General features: G+C 45.7%; 1 protein-coding gene across 1 annotated transcript in view; it reads left to right on the top strand.

The window, feature by feature from the left end:
- Window positions 1-19,362, top strand: part of PLXNC1 (plexin C1) — a 145,086-nt gene that overhangs the window by 112,964 nt on the left and 12,760 nt on the right. Inside the window, exons 22-23 of the mRNA XM_039236627.1 lie at window positions 8,110-8,287; window positions 10,770-10,873. Coding sequence (XP_039092558.1) covers window positions 8,110-8,287; window positions 10,770-10,873 — 282 coding nt within the window. The remainder of the gene's footprint in view (window positions 1-8,109; window positions 8,288-10,769; window positions 10,874-19,362) is intronic.

Below are 19,362 nucleotides of genomic sequence, written 5' to 3' on the forward strand. Positions count from 1 at the left end.
GTCATTCTGTGTTACTTCAATTACATCCCATTGTTCATTAAATCCTGATGTTTGCACTTCAGCAATCTTGTTTTTAATACTCCTAGCATTTGTAGAGAAACAGTGAAGTTAATTAACAATTCTTGGGCTTTTTTTTTTTCCCTTTTGCTCTCTACCATAGTGCAAATCATTTCCATTATGACTTGCAATAATACCGAAACCATAACTAACTTCGTAGTTACTGTTCTGAGCTTCCTGATCAAAGAAGTGAAACCATTTTTTATAATCATTTTAGGTAAGTCATTCCCTAGTTGATGGCAAGAAGTGGAAAATGAAAAATTAACGTTAAGTGAGTGCTTTAAATGACTTCCCTCTTCATACCCTTTCTTCTTACACCCATAATCTTGGGATTAGAAAATAATTTAGTTACCTAAATACAAAAGTATTTAATATTTTTCTTTATAGCCCAAGCGTGACTCTGCATTGTTAAGGATCCTTATTTATACTTGTAGTCCTCAGAGAATGGTAACTTTTATAGCAAATCATGGTGGAGACAAAAGGAATTTTTTTCAGTAGGTCTTTTTTTTTTTTTTTTTTTTTGACATTGGCCAAGTCCGCATTCAATTCAAAGTCACCATTGTCTAGAGCAGGGATCAGCAAACAAGAGCCTGTGGGCCAAATGTGGCCCTGCTGTCTATTGTTACAAATAAAGTTTTATTGAAACACAGCCATGCACATTCATTTACTGTTGTCTATCGTGGTTGTCCTGCTATAACTGCAGAGTTGAATAATTATAATGGAGACCGTGTAGGTTGCAGAGTCTTAAATATTTACTGTTGGGCCTTTTACAGAAAGTTTGCCAGCCCTTAATCAAGAGCTTGACATAACAGAGAAAAAAGAACTGGACTCTGCCTTCCCACTGACTCCCAAAAGCCTGAGTCTCTTTCTTCCTTTTCTGGGACACAGCAATGGAAATGCCTCACCACTATCCATAAATCTGAAACTCATGGGGTGCTTTGCCAAAACACAAACCGTGAAATACTCATATTAAGCCTAAAATACTGAAATCAATCATTTTGGGCTTAATCAGACAGATTCTTAGTCGATTCTGTCATGAACAAATGTTAGCAAAGGCTAGCAAGTACAGAAAACTTTGTGAGAGAAACTCAGATTTGAGGAAATTCTCTCCATTAACTTAATTTTTTTCTTTAAGATTTTTTTCTTCCTCCCTCATTATTCTGTTGGGGTGGGGCGGGGGGGGGGGGCAAAATACCTTGATCCAGGAAGCTTTGGGCTCTTGGTCTTTGTGGAGAGTGGAGGGCAAAGGAGGGTAGAGGGTGATGTAGGGCCGGTGCTTGTGGGGACATCTGGTAGCATGTCCCGGGGCTGCTGACTCCAGCTTAAGAGAAACCTCGGATCAGAAGCTCTGGAGACTTGCACTTTTAACTCTCAGCTCACACTGCTTCTGCTGAACTTCTGCAAGTAGTTTTCTTCTTTCCTACTGCGCCCCTCCTCTAAAATTCAGTTTGGTGTGGGGCGCCTGGGTGGCTCAGTTGATTGAGCGTCTGACTTTGGCTCAGGTCATGATCTCACAGTTATGGGTTCGAGCCCCACATTGGGCTCTGTGCTGACAGCTAGCTCAGAGCCTGGAACCTGCTTTGCATTCTGTGTCTCCCCCTCTCTCTGCCCTTCCCCTGCTTGCGCTTGCACTCTGTCTCTCTCCAAAATAAGTAAACATTAAAAAAAAGAATATATAAAATTCTGGTTTGGTCTAAGAACCAGACTTTTCTCTTGACCTTCATTTGGCTCTTAAATGAAATTAGAAAAATACTTTATGGTTTTATTTAATGAAAGCCATTATTGGCCTAATCGCTTTTAGGATAATGTATCTTTTAAAAAATACATTTTTTGAAAAATTACTTTTTAGGTATTATAAGGTATTACAGAAAGGATGCAGCAACATCCCTACCCTTACGGGCTAAGAATGTGGTTGAGGACCTAACGAGGTAGCAGGATCATCCTTTCCCCACTGAAATGCACCAGAAGTGTGGGGAAATGCCTCTTCCCTGGCCTTCGATCCATCTTTCCAGCCCCCCGCAACCTTATTTTTTTCTAGCTCCTTGGTACCTCAAAATGCCAGGTTGTGTGAAGGAATGGTGGGTAAAGCCACTAGTGAAACACGAATGTGCTGGTCTAGGTGCTGTGGACCTTAGTGCACAAAATGCCATGTAGCACAGTGGACAGCTGGGGGTTAGAGTCTGACAGTCGTGGGCGTGAGTCTGAGCTCAGCCACTTTACTAACGGGCTGTGTGACCTTGGCCAAGTCACCAAACCTCTGTAAACCTGTTTTTTCATCTATAAACGGGTGATCATAAAACCTGACTTTGTGTATTTGTCGTGAGGTCTGAAAATAACATCGAGGATGTCTAGCCATCCTACCTCAGAGCAATTCTCATCATTTATTTATGAGTTTTCCCTGTCTGAGCAGTTTTTCTTGTTCATCGTAAGGTCTCCTAAGCACAGCGTCCTCTCACTGTTCTTTCTGGTTGGTTACTTATTGTCCATGGCTGATGGTGATGTGGGGAGCTGATTAGCTGAATCCATTGTCATTAAAAGCTTATGGTACTATTAGAAATGTAACTGCTAATCCCTCTATCGGTGTGTATACAATCTATGGCAAACAGCCTCCCACCGGACAGAGGTAAACAGAAGACCACAATGATAAATCTGAACAACTAACTACCTAAAGTCAGGGGGAGAGGGGGTGTTTCGTGACCTGCTTACAAAAGGACCAGATCCTTCCAGTCTGGTCCTTTCTCTGGGTTCTGGGCCCATGCATCTTCCAAATACCCTTGCCCTTCTAACAACCCTTCTTGGTAACAGGCACATTACTGAATCCATTAGGATGCAGTTCTGCTCCAAGAAACAGAGACCCAAGCTACCTGGGGCTTAAGAAGTTTATTTCTGTCCCACAAGAGGTTCTGGAGTGCGTAGTCTGGCACTGGTGGGTGCCTCTGCCCTGGGACATCCTCACAGACCCAGGCTCCAAGGCTCTTGCCCTCAGCCCACCTCATGGTCTGAAGTGTTTGCTCACCCCCAGCCGGCCTTCTTCCACATTCCAGCCAGTGGGACAAATGGCCGCCAGCTTTCTTTTAAGAAAGTTTCCCAGAGTCTGTCACATAGCACATCTGCTCAATCTCATTGGCCAGAACATAGTCACATGGCCACAGCCAGCTGTGGTAGAGGTTGGGAAAGGCCATTTTTCCTTGGTGAATGTGAGCTCCATAACAATGCCTGCGGGCGGTACCTTTCACCAGCCCGCGGAGTCCTTTAGGTTGAGTGGGCTCCAGGGGCCCCCAAGCCACGCCCAGGAGATTGAGCAGCCTGTATGCTTTGAGAGCATTTATTGCGATCATCGGGCAGTTTGGGACTGCCCCTCGACATTTATCACCTTGACTGGCCCTTTGGCTTTGCAGTTCAGAGAATAGACGTGTCCTGGTGATCAGGCTTGGCAGCTCTGTGATTTTGGATACATTTCTGAATCTCTCTCCATCTCAGTTTCTTCATCTGTTAAGTGAAGCTAATAATAGTGTCCGCTTCACCGAGCAGTTACTAAATGAATGGAGCAGGATTAAATGAATTAGCCAAGCATTCCAGACAGCTCCTAGCAGTAAATGGTCAAGTGTTCAACATGCTGTATGTGAGCGCCAACTCTGATGATTAGAAACCTGAAACAGTATTCTCTTCTTCAGCTTTTGTTTCCATAAATAGTAATGGACCCCTCAGATGGCAGGTGGTGACCTTGGAAAGGCAAACACAGTTCTTCAAGTCCTCCACCCTCTGTTCTACCGAAAGGAAGTGGGATTCTTTTTCTAGACTTCCTGACCTAGTAGCCTGACGACAAGATTGAAGCTTGCTCCTCACCAGTCTAGTTAGAAATGAAGCCAAGTATGTCATGGTGCAGAGGCTGCCTCATGTACTGCTGCACATGCAGCTCCTTTCCAGACTCCATTCAAATGCCCCTTCCTCCATGCAGTCTTCACTGATTTCTCGCCCTTTGAAAAAGCTCCTCCAGGCTAGAGGTAATCTCTCTCTGAACCCCAAAAGCACTCCACCCATACCTACTGTTTTCTACCCAGTCATAGAATTCATTATATATATCTCACAATTGTTCTATTCATCTTTACATACTTCTCAGTCAAACCAATGCCAGGTTCTGCTTTGTATCATCTGGAATGCCCTGTCCACAATGTCCTGTTGCAAATTAGATGAGGGTAAGCGAGTGGATTTAGCAACCTCAGCATCGACAAAGTGAGCTCTGTCAGCCTGGGTGCATTCATTTGTAAGTAAGAGAAAGTTCAAATAAAGGTGCTTGCAAGAGTAGGGACATAGAATTGCATTCTAGAGCAGAAAGTCGGGAGGTGAGCAGCTGGTCCATCTACTCCTCTGGGTCACCATCTTTGTGCTCCTTGTGTGCCTCCCTCCTAGTCACAAAATAGCTGCCATAGCTCCAAGCGCTGCACTCCCCTTTTGTTAGAGTAGAAACCTTTTCCCTTTACACCTCACTGGCCAGAACTGGGTTACGTGACCAGACACCACCAACCGTATCTGCTGCCCCAGCTTTGCTGATACATTCATGCCAAACAAGTAGGGAAAGCCAGAGCTGTTCAGAGACAGATTTCTGGAGAAAAGACCAGTGTAGATTTTAGAGCCCTTTACCCTTTTGTGGGTATTGAAAACTAACGGTCATCCCATAGGTTTGGACCGTGCTTAGTTTACAAAACATTTTCGTATTCTGAGGGGCACCTGGGTGGCTCAGTCGGTTGAGTGTCCGACTTCAGCTCAGGTCATGAACTCGCAGTCAGTGGGCTCTGTGCTGACAGCTCAGAGCCTGAAGCCTGCTTTGGATTCTGTGTCTCTCTGTCTGTCTGTCTCTCTCTCTCTGCCCCACCCCTGCTTATGCTCTCTTTCTGTCAAAGATAAACATTAAAAAAAATTTTTTTTTCATATTTTGAAAGGCAGGATCACCAAAGGTTTAAGAACATGGGGCTAGAGTGCCTGCTTCTACCATTTTCCTGCTGGATGATTTTGTGCAATTTCCTTAACCTCTCTGTGCCTCAGTTTGTCATCTGTAAAATGGGAATAATAGTAGAATCTAGGAGATAAGGTTTCTGTGTGCTTGGCACACAGGAAGCACTCCTTAATTTACTATTATTAGATCACTATTTAGTGACCTTGTCACTCCTCTGAGGTAGAAACAGTGAGAGTGTTAAGGCTCAGAGACGTTAGAGGACTTACCCATGCTCTCATAGCTGAGCAGGTCTGATCCTGTGCTCAGGGCCCTCAGCCCCCCCGTGCTTCCTTCTTGAATTCTCTGTCATCACTTACTGAGGGTGATACCGTTCGTTGCACCTGGTGGCCGAGTGTTGTTTCAAAGGTGACGCTTTGGGTTACCAAAGGTACCGTGAATTCTCTGAAAACAGGGACTGTGTCGTAAGGTCTCTCCTATACCCCAGCCCCTAACCCTAAGTAGGGGATAGGGAAGATTCTGGTTAAATGGGTTTGCAAGGGGTGTGGCCCTTCTATGGGGACTCTTCCCTGATGGGGAACGAAGGCCCAGTGTGTGCTGAGCCTGGGGTGGGGTGAATAGGTAGGGCCCACTCTGCCCCCCGACTCTACTTAGGCTTCAGGAAATTGCTGTTGGAGCACTAAGCGTTAGCAGCATAAAAAATCAATTTGTGTCCGAATTGACTCTCAGAATTCCCTGTGGCCTCTATAAAATACCATTTTACCTTTTTTCCACCCATCTAGCTGTGGAGGCAGTGGCAGATTTACATTATTTTACATCCAGTTAAGGTTTGTCCCCCCTCCTTTTGGTTATGTTTTTAAGTAGAACATTTATTGCCTGTAAAGAGGTGTTTTTGTTAAAGACGATAGTGCCCTTTAGGTAGTCACAGAATGTTATTTCACAAATACCTATGAAACTATTAAACAAGCTGGGATCGCTGGAGCTCTGATTAAAAGGTGCTTTTTCCAGTTGTCTTTATCTTCGGAAGCCCCGTGAAATAGCTTAACCACCCTTCTTCCCACTGCGAGCAGACCAGCCCGCAGAGAAATAAGGGAAGACAAGGGCAGGTCCGCTCAGACCGTAAGGGCAGGATCAGCATTTATGCCTCCTGAACCCTCCTTTGTGGCGGGGATCTAGCTTAGGACTTGGTTTCCTGGCTCACAGGTTTTGCTTAGGCCCTAAGGCAGGGTTCCTGGAGGCCCAGGGTTCCTGGCTGTGGGTGGGCCCAGGAGGCAGGAGAGAGGGCCCCGGTGGGGGAGAGAGGGCCCCGGTGGGGGAGAGAGGGACCCTGGAGCTGAATGGTTCCTGACCCCCACTGCTAGCTCCGCCACTTACGAGCTGTGTCCCCAGAGCAAGTTATTTGGCCTCTCTGTGCCTCCATTTCCTCACTCAAAAATGGGGATAGTAACACAGCCGCACAACCAGGACGTTGGCAAAGGTTAAAAGACCGGTATCTTGAAATACATTGGGTAGGGTGTCAATAAATGTGCTAATAAAGGGAAGCCAGGGAGAGGACTCTGCCACGAGGGTAGCCACCCCATTCCTTCTAGAAGGTCTGCCCCCGTCCAGTATTTCCACCTGCTGGGTCCCTAAGTCTCCGCATAAAGGCATCTAACACTAGCAATAATTAAAATTCTGATAAGTTACATGAAATAATAACTTACCACTTTTACCATCAGCATTGTCGTCATCATCAAATCCTCCCCAGCAGCCCAGCCCTGTGTGGAGCCTTTGACGTGCATCATCTCATTTAATCTCTTTAGTAACACAGCTAGAAGGCACGTATTGTTATTATACCCATTTTATTCTTTTTAATTTTCCCATTTAAAAAAAAATGGTTATTTTTGAGAGACCGAGAGGGAGGGAGAGGACCTGAAGCAGATTCTGCGCTGACGGCAGTGAGCCTGATGCAGGGCTCGAGCTCACAAACTGAGAGACCGTAACCTGAGCGGAAGTAGGAAGCTTAACAACTGAGCCACCCAGGCAACCCTATTATACCCATTTTAAAGCTGAGTGAACCCTAAGGGTCCCTATTCTCCCCTTAATTGTGTTTTCGTTTTTTTAAGACATTTCCCTTAGTTAATCACTTTACGTTCCCTCATTACAGCCAGGTTCAAAAACATTAAATAACTGAGCATTTCACACAATACTCTTGATTCTGAGATTACCAAGGTACATCAGAATCTAAACGGTATGTGATGCTAATGACCAGACGCTCTTAGCGCTTCCCTGAATCTGTTCTCCCAAGGAGCTCTGCTAGGTAAACGTTGTTGTGTTAGATGTGTGTGTTTGTTCTTAAAGTATACCTGAAATTGCTTTTAAATTTGTTTTGAAATACTCCCTAGTTCTGTGTTTTCACACATTCACAAAGCCCTTCCCTTCCCACGTAAGTCTGATTCCGAGGCTTCGCTGCATTAGGAGAACGTGAACTGACAAAATGTTAAATACTGTCACTGAAACGTAAAGTAATTAATTCAAGAATAGTAGTGCAGGGTCAGGGTCTCAGGGTTCTCATGAGGGCTTGGGAAACTGAAGATATTGAAGGTGGAGGGGGAGATAAATGTTATTGTAATTAATGCTGCATATTAAAAAGTAACCTCTTCAGCATGATCAATACGGGCACCTCCCTGAGCTTCCCTGTCACCTGGAACTTCACTTCTGGGACTCTGGGGTCCTGTTAATAAAAAAGATAATCGCCAGTCTACCCTCATCTACTGTGGAACCTTTCCCGGTTGGGGTGTTTTTGTTTTTTTTTTTTTTCCTGGAGGATGAAATTAGAAATCACCACTTCTAGAGCATTTATGTGTATATATGTTTTACTCTCGGATATATTTATTCAATGCTTGCTCTGTAATGAGAGTTTTAACTTTTCTGTTTTCCTTTCCATTATCCCTGAAAAGAATGGATTATGGAAAAAAGATTAAAGTAGTATAATGGGACGCAGTGTTTGCTAATGTGCTGTCAGAGGTATTAGTGGGACTCGCCAAGGTTTGTGTCTTTTATGAATGCCTTTCAGATTGCAATTATCTAATAGACTTGGAAACCTGTTTGTATTCTTGCAGGCATTAAACGTCGTCTTTGAAAAGATCCCAGAAAATGAGAGTGCAGATGTCTGCCGGAATATTTCAGTCAATGTTCTTGATTGTGATACCATAGGCCAAGCCAAAGAAAAGATTTTCCAGGCATTCCTAAGCAAAAATGGCTCTCCATATGGACTTCAGCTGAATGAAATTGGTCTTGGTAAGGCAAAGGCAAAGAGGGAACTATTCTGTCCCAATCCCTGATGAATGTCTCTTCTACCATCTCTCGCCAGCCACACCCCCCCCCCTCCATGTCTCCCGGTCCCCCCTGCCCTTAGCATGCAGGCTTCTGATTGTTCAAACTTACGTGGCCTGGGCTGTTCCCCGAGGGCATGTCTGGGGGCCAGGAGACTCTTCTGCTCTCCCAAGAGCATCCTGATTTTTTCCTACGAAGCATTAGCCTTCAAAGGTGCTGGGTTGTTTTGTTTTTGTTTTTTTTCTTTTACAGAAATATTATGTTTGTAAATCAGATTCATGAGATTGGTAACCCTCAGACTGAATGGATTCACCTTGCATCAAGAAGTACAAAAAGGTGTAAACCCAGCGCCCTCTGTGTGTGTTGCATTTCACATTGGCATTTGATTTGTTTGTTGTGATACCGAGTGTGTCATTAGCGGGTGGCTCAGACTCTGGGTGTTAACTGCAGCACACTGGAAAGGTCATCTTCGTCTCTGCTAATCGCGTCCTGCATTAAGTATATTCTCCATCCTCCCCAACGCGAAGCAGCATCTGCTATGAATTCATTTTTGGGCTCTACTGGTCTACTGCAAAGGAGAGCATATGCATGAGCGCGCTAACAGGGCTCCGCTCCACTCAAATGTTCATCAGCATTTTAAAGTTGAGCTCCCCACAAGCCCTCCCAAGAGACCATCATGGGATTTTATAGCAGATAATGGGACAGGAAAGAAGAGTAAAATCACAGCAGTGACAGACAGCGTAACAAGGTTCATCTCCTCGCAATGTACAGTCGTAGCCTCGACTAAGCAGGCAATTAAAATCATCCCACCTGGCCCTCCAAGCCAAACCTCCTGCTAAAAGGCCATTTAGAGAAGCCTGGGGGCAGGGCCTGGCAGGTGTGAGTGACACTATGCAAATGTGCAGCAACTACAGGACTTGGCTTCAAAGAAAGGGCTACTAAGGCACCTCTCTTCCGCCTCTTTTCTGCTTCCTTCTGTTGGGTGGGCCATTTTAGCTCATTTGGCTAGAGGCGGGGTCGAAGAGGCAGCCCCAGTTGGGAAACCATTGCCTGACCGGGACCGTCAACTTCCTTGCCCCCGCCTACCTCTGGTAGCAAATGTGTGGCTCTGGCTGCCGGGAGCTGGGCACGTGGCGCCAATGACCATGGGGAAAGCAGCCCAGTGGCCTTAGTCCCGCCGCCGCATCCTCTGGCCGTTCTTGTGTTTGAGCCCATCAGTCCTTCCCGATGTAGGAAAGCAGGGAGCAGAACAAGTCCACTAGAAGCTTCACGTAGTAGTCTGATGGGAAATGGATGGGGACACAGCGTTCCAGCCATGTCAGGCTTCTGCATGTGTGATGATCTTAAAAGTACCTCTGAGGCTGGCCCCAGAAAACCAGGGCAAAAGCCTTAGAAACCAGGTATAAATTGTACTGAAATCCAGTACCGGAAGCAGCTATTGGTAAGACGGCTGCTAGCAGAGGCTCACGAACTCAGATGCCCAAAGAGGCAGGAACTATCATAAATACGGGGTGCTGGTCCACCCAGGACACTAGGAAATGGCAGGACCCAACTTAACTGGGGGGAAAGGCATGCCATCTAAAGGGTCAGTGCCATTCTGCTTCAGCCAGTGGCTGCATGCGGGCCTGTGTGGTCAGTACTATCAGATCCAGTTTTTGAAAAGAGGAATCAGTCTGAAATTTTATGTACAATCTCCCGATCTTTGGATGTTGGTGCTGAATTGACACTGATGTTAAGTAAAACATTGTGCAGGTTCACACACAAAAATACACATCTGTGGTCCACATTCTCACCCCAGGGCACAAGTTGGCAATCTCCATAAAAACAGTCTGAATGATATAGCTTGAAATATTAGCCCACCAATGCACCCCCGCCCAGGGACCTACAGAAGATGGTTCACAGTGCACCTGCTTGGGAACTTGAGAATTTGTTTTGGGAGTTTTCTGAAGGGCTTAGTCCCTCTAAGGATGCATTATTTTGTTTCCATTGGCTTTACTGCCAGGCTTAACCTCAGAGTATAAGCTTCAGGGAAATGTAGTCTTTTTTTTTTTTTTTTTTTAGTTTATTTATTTACTTAGAGAGAGAGGAGAGCGAGCATCTCAAGCTGGCTCCACACTGCCAGCACTCATCCTGATGCAGGGCTGAACTCATGAACCATGAGCCAAAGTCTAGAGTCGGATGCTTAACCAACTGAGCCACCCAGGCACCCCCCAGAGAAATGTAGTCTTAAAAGTCAGAGCCCTAAACACAAAACAAACAAACAAGCAAAAAAACCCAGGCTACCAGTCTGACTGATACATCTCCAAACCTTCAAACAAATATTAACCACTTTATGTAAGTTTTATTTATTTATAAGTAACAATTGCTACCATTATTACAGAATAGCATTTAAACTTTCTCACTTTAATTTCAAAGGAGAACAAAATGCACTCTCTCTTCCTTTCAGAGCTGCAAGTGGGCACACGACAAAAAGAACTTCTGGATATTGACAGTTCCTCTGTGATCCTCGAAGATGGAATAACCAAGCTAAATACCATTGGCCACTATGAGGTAAGAGCAAGGCTTAGCCCCCACATCTCCTTCCCCAGTCCCAATCCCGACTCAATAGATCGTCTCTGGGTAGTACCATGTCAGCTCTTTTTTTTAAAAAACAATTACGGGACCTCCCACCATTTTCTGGCAATTTGTAGATGTCTTGTTTGCAGGATAGCAGTTTTCCTTAGTTGCTTGTTTAGAAGAGCCTGGGAATTAATGTGTCTCACGGCCAGCATTTCCTCTGGGTCACCCCTTCTCCCCCCTGAAAGACCTTCAATTTTCATGTGACTGATCACTCTCCATCCTGCAGTTTGGGTGGGAAACTTCACTCACAGATCTCCATGGTGTTCACAGAGCCACATAACTTTTGTGTGGAGTCCTTTTTGTCCAAAGAAGTCCTACATTTCCTGTTGTTTGCAATATTCAGTAATAGCTCTTTTTTTTTTTACATTTATTTTTGAGAGAGAGAGAGACAGAGAGAGAGACAGAGCATGAGCAGGGGAGGGGCAGAGAGAGAGGGAGACACAGAATCTGAGCTGTCAGCACAGAACCTAACACGGGCTCAAACCCACAAGCCATGAGATCATGACCTGAGCCGAAGTCAGATGCTTAACTGACTGAGCCACCCAGGCACCCCCAGTAATACCTCCTGACACATGTGCTGGGTGAGTACCAAGGTGGCTGTGGGGTGCACGTGACCTCTCTGAGGTCTGTGTGCCAGAGAAGCCTCCACAGCATGAGAGAGAGAGGAAGCAGGGAAGGTTCTAGAACACTGAGATGAATACTGAGAGTCATTCAGCAACATTTTCCAAATCTTTGGTGAATATCTGCTATGTGCTAAGTGCTGGGTTGCACAGAAGAGGAACAAAGCCCAAGTTCCTGACTTCAAGGAGCCTGCCGCCCCCGGGAAGGGATCAAGAAGGAGGAAGACAATTATGAGGCAACACCTATGGTGTAAGAGTGCTGTGGCTCAGAGCATCTGAGAAGGCTTCCTGGAGGAAGCTGACTAAGCAGAGACCTGAAGAATGAGAACTTCCCTGGGCTGGGATGGGGCACCAGCACACCCCACAGGGAAGGGAGAAGACACATGTTCTTCCACAGAAAGACTTTGCAACTGCCTAAAACTTGAGATGGGCGGGGATGGCAGTGAGAGCCAATAATAGCCCATGTGATGCAGGCCTCACTCTGTGCTGGGTGCTATCCTCAGCACTGCCCCTTGCTCTGGTTTAGTCCAGCCTATGTCTAGCAGTCCTATGAGGTAGGTGTTATTATTAACCCTCTTTATAGATGGGTACACTCAGGGAAGTTTACTAGCAGCCAGTCAGTGGCAGAGCCAAGATTTGGACTCAGATGGTTGGGTTCTAGGGTTTGTGGCTTAACCAGTACCTGCCACAGCCTGACTGAGAGGAAGGCGGAGACGCGGGGAGGGAGGCAAGAAGGGGAGATACAGGTTGTACAGCCCTACCAGCTTCTTCAGGAGTTGGACTTTTGTCCCAACGATAATCCCAAGAAGTCACTGGAGGATCTTATGCAGGGGAGATTTGTGTCTTGGAAATGCCTGTGGCTGTGTCTGGAGCATGGTTATAAGAGATGCAAACCCGGAAATAGGGAGACCCTTAGAAGCTGTCCCTGGAAGAATTTCAGGTGAGGAATGATGTTGGCCAGAAATGACATGGTGGCTCTTGAGATGGAGACAAGCAGAAGGACTCGGAGATGGGCAGGAGATGGGCGCCATAAAGCACGCAGATGGGAGAGACTCTGGGTGAAGGAGCAGTCAAGATGGTGCTCAGGACAGCTGGGCAGATGCATTGCTGCGGGTGCTCTTCCAGAGACAGAGGAGACACAGGGGCAGCTTCCCAGGCCACTTAGAGTGTAGGCGCCCCCTGTCTTTCATGCCTGTGAAGTCCTGGGGAAATGGGTTTTTGCACCGAGAAGGCCTTTGGACCCTGCAGGCTCTCCGCTCTCCCCTCTCCCAGCAGGAAGCAGAAACGGTTCTCGAACAGCGCTTTCTGGACAGTGGCCAGAAACAGAGGACACCTCTTCCTTGGGCTCTTTGGCTAAGTGATTCTCAGAACTAGTTTGGAAGTAGCTGCTTTGGGTGACCCTGGGTGGCTGCTGCCCCCGGAGCCTTGGCTGGAGAGCATCTAGTAGAGAGAGATGTGGACTACCAACTTGCTTTTGTGCTCACTCTCCTGCAGCTCAGACTTTCCAACGTTGGAGTCATTTTGCCAAGAGCTGGAGGTCTTAGCTTTTGGAACTTGTAAGAATGCCCAGGGGGCTTTCTGGGAGTATGTATACCTGTTTGTGAGCCACACTCAGAGAAGCAGCGCTCCAGGGGGAATTTAATGGATAGGAGGAGGTTAGAGTTGGGGGTGCTGCCTGGCAAGTGTTAAGAACCTAGAGAGGGGCTTATTAGGGTATCAGTTTGACGTTCAGGCTTACAGCCTGGCAGCCATCTCCGTCCCTCTGTGTTGTCTGGGTAGCGAGTTTGGCTCGGCAGGTTTAGAAGGAGCACCGCCACAGACACCCTCCTTTGGTGCTAATGTGCTTGTCTTGCTCAGCTGTGCCAGGAGGGCCGGGCTACCCTGATCAGGCTTCTTGGAGTCCCCTAGCAACCATGTGGCATGAGGTGGACCACAAAGGAAGGGGGTGTGGCCACTCACTGCCCTTCAGAGGGAAAGGCAGGACGAGCCACTCCAGCAGGGAAAAGGAAGAACCACCATAGCTGTCTGCAAGGCCGGGGCGGGGGGGGGGTGGCTGTCAGGAGAGACAGCACACCAGTCTTCACTGGAGACATCGGCTGTGCTAGACACCTATCTGCTTAAGGATGATAATGAAATTAATCCGGCCTGTAGTCACTTCCCGTCCAAATGATTTATTGGCTTCATACCCTAGCATTGCCACATGGTGGTAATAAATGACAAGACTAGGACACAAGGGCTTAAAGGATTCTCCTTATGTTTAAAAAGCTAAGCCGTAAGGCAGATAAACTCAGAGAGCTTGAAGGAAACTGGGGAGGTCATCGGCCCTGTGCTCTCCATGCCTGGACCATCTCAGATGCCCTGTTTTTCAAAGACTGCTCAGAAAAAAAGTATCTACCACCACCCTCAGCCACCTAACTCTATCCTCAGTTTAGTAGTTCTCCCTGCAGATTCAAAATTGGGAGTAATTTGACAGGGGTAGGCTGAAGCTCACTTTTGCCCTTTCGTTAAAAATTTACTCCTGGAGCGTGCGTTTCCCTCCAAAGAGACAAGATGCTAATTACCACTCTTATTCACTAAAGCACCCTAGTTTGAGTCACTGCAAGTACTTGAAAGCAAAAAACTATATTTCATTTAAAAATAGGGTCTAACTCAGCATCTTAAGTGATTCAGACTCATCTCCCTCCAATTAGCCCAAATTAGTTAGGTTTTAAAGTTAATCTTTAGTGACGGCCAGTTCCTCCCACTATCTAAACAAAGTCCCGTTGCTAGAGTGGAAGCCTGTTTCTTCTCCTGTTCTGTCCTTAGGGCAGAGTGTAGCTGATTTCCTCTGAATGATTTACTGTCCAAATATTTGAAGAACAGGTTTCTAGAGGGGATGTGAAGGCACAGCAAAAATATAGCATCTCATGGACCAGATGCAGCCTCCACAGCCCCAAATTGCTGGCAATGCTCTGTCATCTATAGGATGGTATTGTTGCCAACCCTGGGCGTCGGCAAGATTGTTTTGTACAGTGATGGCAGCACTGTTCACGTATATAAGCACAATTCAGGTTCACAACTCTATGATGAAGTGCTTTTATTACCCTCGTTTTCCATCAGATGAGTGCAGAGGAAGGTGGATTTCTGCTACAGTCTTCTTCTGTCCCATGCAAACAAGGGGTGAAATCAGCATCTTTATACATTAAGCCAGAGGCATCTTTCTCCCCTATAATTAAATCCTCTTCAAGTGCTTCCTTAACTGGCCAGAGCTGGGTGTGTGCCTTTTCCTATTAAGGAAACTGCACTGTGTTTTGGAGCTGATAAGATCAGTTGTGTGTATGTATGGAGAGGTGTCTCTGGGTCCAGGCTTTCTTCCCCTCCCCTGCACCTCCGTGTGACCTTTTGCTGGCCGGTGTTATCACACTTACACCCTGCTATAGGATGGCATCAAGTATACAGAACAGGTGGTGTGTCCGGAAGGAAATGTTCTCTACAGATTGCACCTCACATTATGAACTGTGAGGTTTTGAGGGTCGGAAAAGATGTTTAAACCACTGTGATGTTGAAGAATGCTCTCGTAACAGGTGCCTGCTAATGCCGCAGTGGTCACCGCTATCGCGATGTCTAAATGACATTTAGAGCTCATGGGAATGTTCCAAAGTGTCTGCTAGGTAAAGTCAGTGGTCTGTCCAATCAGGTGGGTCATCTGTGACACTGAAATAAAGGGATTTGACTATCTCTAAAGGTCTCTTACAGCGTGAATGACTTTAGATATTTATTTATTCATTTAACAAGCACAGAGTGCTTCTTATATACTGGGCACTGTTCCAAGGGCTCTTAAAAATAGCAGCTCCTTTAGTCCTCTGTACAGCCCGGTGAGGTAGATACTATCATTATTCACATTCTAGGGCACAGGGAGGCTGAGAAAGCTAAGCTCCACATAGCTCTTCTCAGTGATGCCCCAAGGCTGGAAGCAGTTGAAAAAGGAATGGCACTAGAGACAATGGCTCTTCTCAGGGCCGGAGAGATAAGTTAGCTTTGAACTGGGCTTGTAGCCCAAGCCTCCAGCCTCTAAGGCAGACTCAGCTAGGGAGCTGAGCCAAATGATGAGAAGCCCTGGTAGTTACTTTCTTGGATGTCACATTCAAAAAGGTAACTTCTCTTAAAATCTTCTGATGAATCTCATGTCTGTGAGTTTATCAAAATGCTTCCTTATTTCTAACTCTAACAGCATTTAAGGCCAGTGTCTCTTCAAGATGACAGTAGTTGCCTTCTTCAGATGGGAGGCCTCTTGCAGGCATCCAAGAGCTCACAACCCCAGCCTAACAAAAGCAGGGGAGTGCTTAGGTTCCCAATTTCAAGCATACTTTTGGAGACCAAACTTGCTCCTAGAGGACAAGGTCTGGGTTCTTTCTAACAATCCTCTGACAGAGTTTGCTACTGACCCGGGCTTAATTCCAAGTACCCAGGGAAGACACAGGACCCCTACTGGCATTTTAACTAGTTTCGAGCATCCTTTAGAGCTCTGTCCTGGGTGTCAAGAACCACGTGTATGATTTGATGTGTGCTGGGAATGTCCTGACGGGCCCCTTCCAAACACTCTAATGAGCACTGAACCTCCTTTGCTAATGGACTGAGCAAGGTTATCCCTCTGGCCCTGAGAAACAAGATTCCTTTTTCATCTGCCTCCAGCCTTGGGGTGTCAGTGGGAAGAGCTAAAGGGGTAGATGGGAAAGCCAAATTGATGAGTGGTTGTGGGGACAATGCTGGCTGACTAGAGTTCTGTTTTCATATAATACCATTTTAGGAATGAGAGGGAACTGTCAGAGTTTCCATGTGGTGATTTGTATTGATTGTGTTTTCAGTTTTTTTCCTCTAAGAAAACAAGTATCATAATATTTCATAATTTTCAATACAATTCTTAGGCTGAAATTCCAGCTTTCCTCTTAGGCTAAGCGATAGGAAAATTACCAGTATTTGAGCATTTTTAGCTATAAAAATGGGAATTTTGTAAGGCTAAATATAAATTCAACCTTATATATCTAGAAAGTCTATTCTTATGGAATTTTCTTCACCTTATGCCACACGATATCGTTTTACCACAAAGAAGTCCCACCTTGGCCTGCACGTGATTTGGAGGATGTAGACCTTCTGTTGATTTCAGGCATGGTTTTAAATTGTTGACCTGAGTCTGTTTAGCCCTGGGTGGTCACAATTCCTAATTCTGATAATGGAGGAGTCTACAGTTTTCTCTGCCTTGTTCCAACATGGGCCAGTCATCATCGAAGGGGTATTACCTTCTTGTCTCATTGAATCCTGGAGCACTGTGAGACTGGGAGGAATTTAATTTGAAACTGCCGTGCGCTACCAGTTCTGCTCTGGGCTGGAGAAACATTCCTGCTGCAGATCCATCTAGTGACATTAATCTTTCTTTGATTTAATTTGGTTTTCATTCCTAAAGTAGGGGCCCAGAGGACACTCCCCGCCTCACAGGAGTACAGGAGGATTAATGAGTCACTCTTAGGAAAGCATTTGGAGCTCCTCAGATGGAACAGTGTCATATTTTTAACACTTTAGATTCTGTGGCACTTTTCAAAAAGGCATTTCTGTCCTTAACTCAGCAGCAGCTGACTTGTGCAAAATAGAAAATGGAAACCTTATCCCCCCACCAAACATCTGTAAATAACCAATTTCTGTCTTACGATGGTGTTAAAGTGTCACGTGGGGAGAAATGTTCCAGCCCCAGAGCAGCTGTGAAAGTTAGAAATATACTCAGACACAGGCACAGCTCAACCACTAATAAAATGCTTTTACACTTGCTCTCAGGAGATAATTTCAGAATAAAATTTCCGTGGTACACGCCGTGGCTGCGCTATCTTAATGCCTGAGCACAGTGCCAGCAGTGAGTCGTTGCCAGCTCTTGAAAAGACATCTGAACTTTTGGCAGGGCTCCTTATCGGAAAGCCCATCCGTGGTGTTTGTGATTATAGGGTAAGGGTGCTCACGTTTAGCAAAACAAAGCGTCTGACAGTAGTGGAGTATTGGCTCAACACTCAACAGGATCCATTTGGGATTCATTCTTTGACAATTACCCAGAATGAATCACTAGCTTCCTTTTATAAAAAGATATTTATTGGCTTAGAAACAGCATATCCAGCTCTTCATGGGGAGGAATTTTATAACTATGTTCAAACCTTCTCATAAACTTGGTGTCTGAGTGTTGCTAAGAGGGTGCCTGCACAGAGCGTTTACTTTAATTGCATCAAATGTGGAGGAGAATGGAAAAACCAGCCAGAAAACAATGAATGGCTCAAGGGGAAAGAAGAGGATGTTTGGTAATAACAACAGAGCCCAGGAATTCAATAAGAGTCCATGCGGGAGACACTTATCGGAGACCTCATGGCCCAGGAAGCCTCTGCCCAGCACCCCCCTCCCTGCAAGATGTTGTGAACACCAGCAGTTGGAGGGCTCTGGCCTAAACCTAGCAGCTGGCTAGACACAGCCGGCTGGACGGCTGTGCTCAGGGCCTCTGCAGGGCTGGCTCTCACTCCGCGTTCCCTGCTCTGTGGGTGCAACCTGAAGGAGATTAGACTTTAATCCTTTGGCGCTTGCTAAGCAGGTTTGTATACTCTGATAACCAATGTGCAGCAGGCCAGAAGAGAAATTGTAGGTTTCTGCTTTTTTCCAAATGGGGGAAGGCTAGGTCCAAAGTAGTATTAGAATTCAGACCGGACTGAGGAGGGAAAAGGCACTCAGCTGACAGTGTTCTGAACGACAAGAGTGAATCCTCCCTCCAAAGTCCCAGAACGAAGGCAAGGATTTGTGTATCCCTGACCTGCCTCTTTTCAAGGCTTCTTTGTCTTACATTTTTGTGGACTAGCCCCTCAGAACAATTTACTCCTCACAAGAAGTGAGGCCTGCCCTCTGCTTCTTAGCATCTAGTCCCCTTGGCCTGATCGGTTTTAGCGGGGGGCGGGGGTATGGGGGGGGGGCTGCGTTGGAGGGCCATCTGGCCTCGGCTTCCATAGTCCCAAAAGGCCTCAGGTGAGAACTCTTGACTTTATTGACAAAAGAGGGTATGCATGGGCCTTGCAGTAGTGTGTCAGTGTGGTAAAAGCATTTATTTGTCAAATTGTGTACATTTAAAATCTGTGACAATTTTTTAGCAGCTCTGTTGAGATATAACGTATATATATAAAGGTCAGTACAATTCAATGGTTTTTGGTGCGTTTGCAGAGTTGTATAGTCATCACCACAGTCTAATTTTAGAACATTTTCATCACCCCAAAAAGAAACCCTGAATTCATTAGCAGTCACTCCTCATTCTTCAGACCTCTGCTTTAGGCAGCTAGTAATCTACTTTCTGTGTGTATAAATCTGTTCTGGACATTTTCTCTAAAAGGGATCATATAATATGTGGTCTTTTGTGACCAGCTTTTCACTTAGCATAATGTTGAGGTTCATGTTGTAGCATGTCAATACTTCTATCTTTAGTGTATGGCAATTTTTTGTAGTATATTCATACAATACAATAATACAAAGTAATTTTAAGAGGACTGAACTGCTTGTAGCTATGACAGTGTGAATAAACATCACAGACCTTACATTGACCCCAAGAAGCCAGACCTACAAGTATATATGTGTACACACACACACACACACACAGTTGACCCTGAACAATGCAGGTTTGAACATTGCAGGTCCACTTATACGCAGATATTTTTCCATAAATACGCTATGGTATTGTCAGTGTATCTTCTCTTATGATTTTCTTAATATTTTTTCTGTAGCCTTATACGAATACAGTATATTATATATATA

The sequence above is a fragment of the Hyaena hyaena genome, unplaced genomic scaffold (assembly GCF_003009895.1).
Source record: "Hyaena hyaena isolate Hyena2069 unplaced genomic scaffold, ASM300989v1 scaffold_113, whole genome shotgun sequence".
NCBI lineage: Eukaryota > Metazoa > Chordata > Mammalia > Carnivora > Hyaenidae > Hyaena > Hyaena hyaena.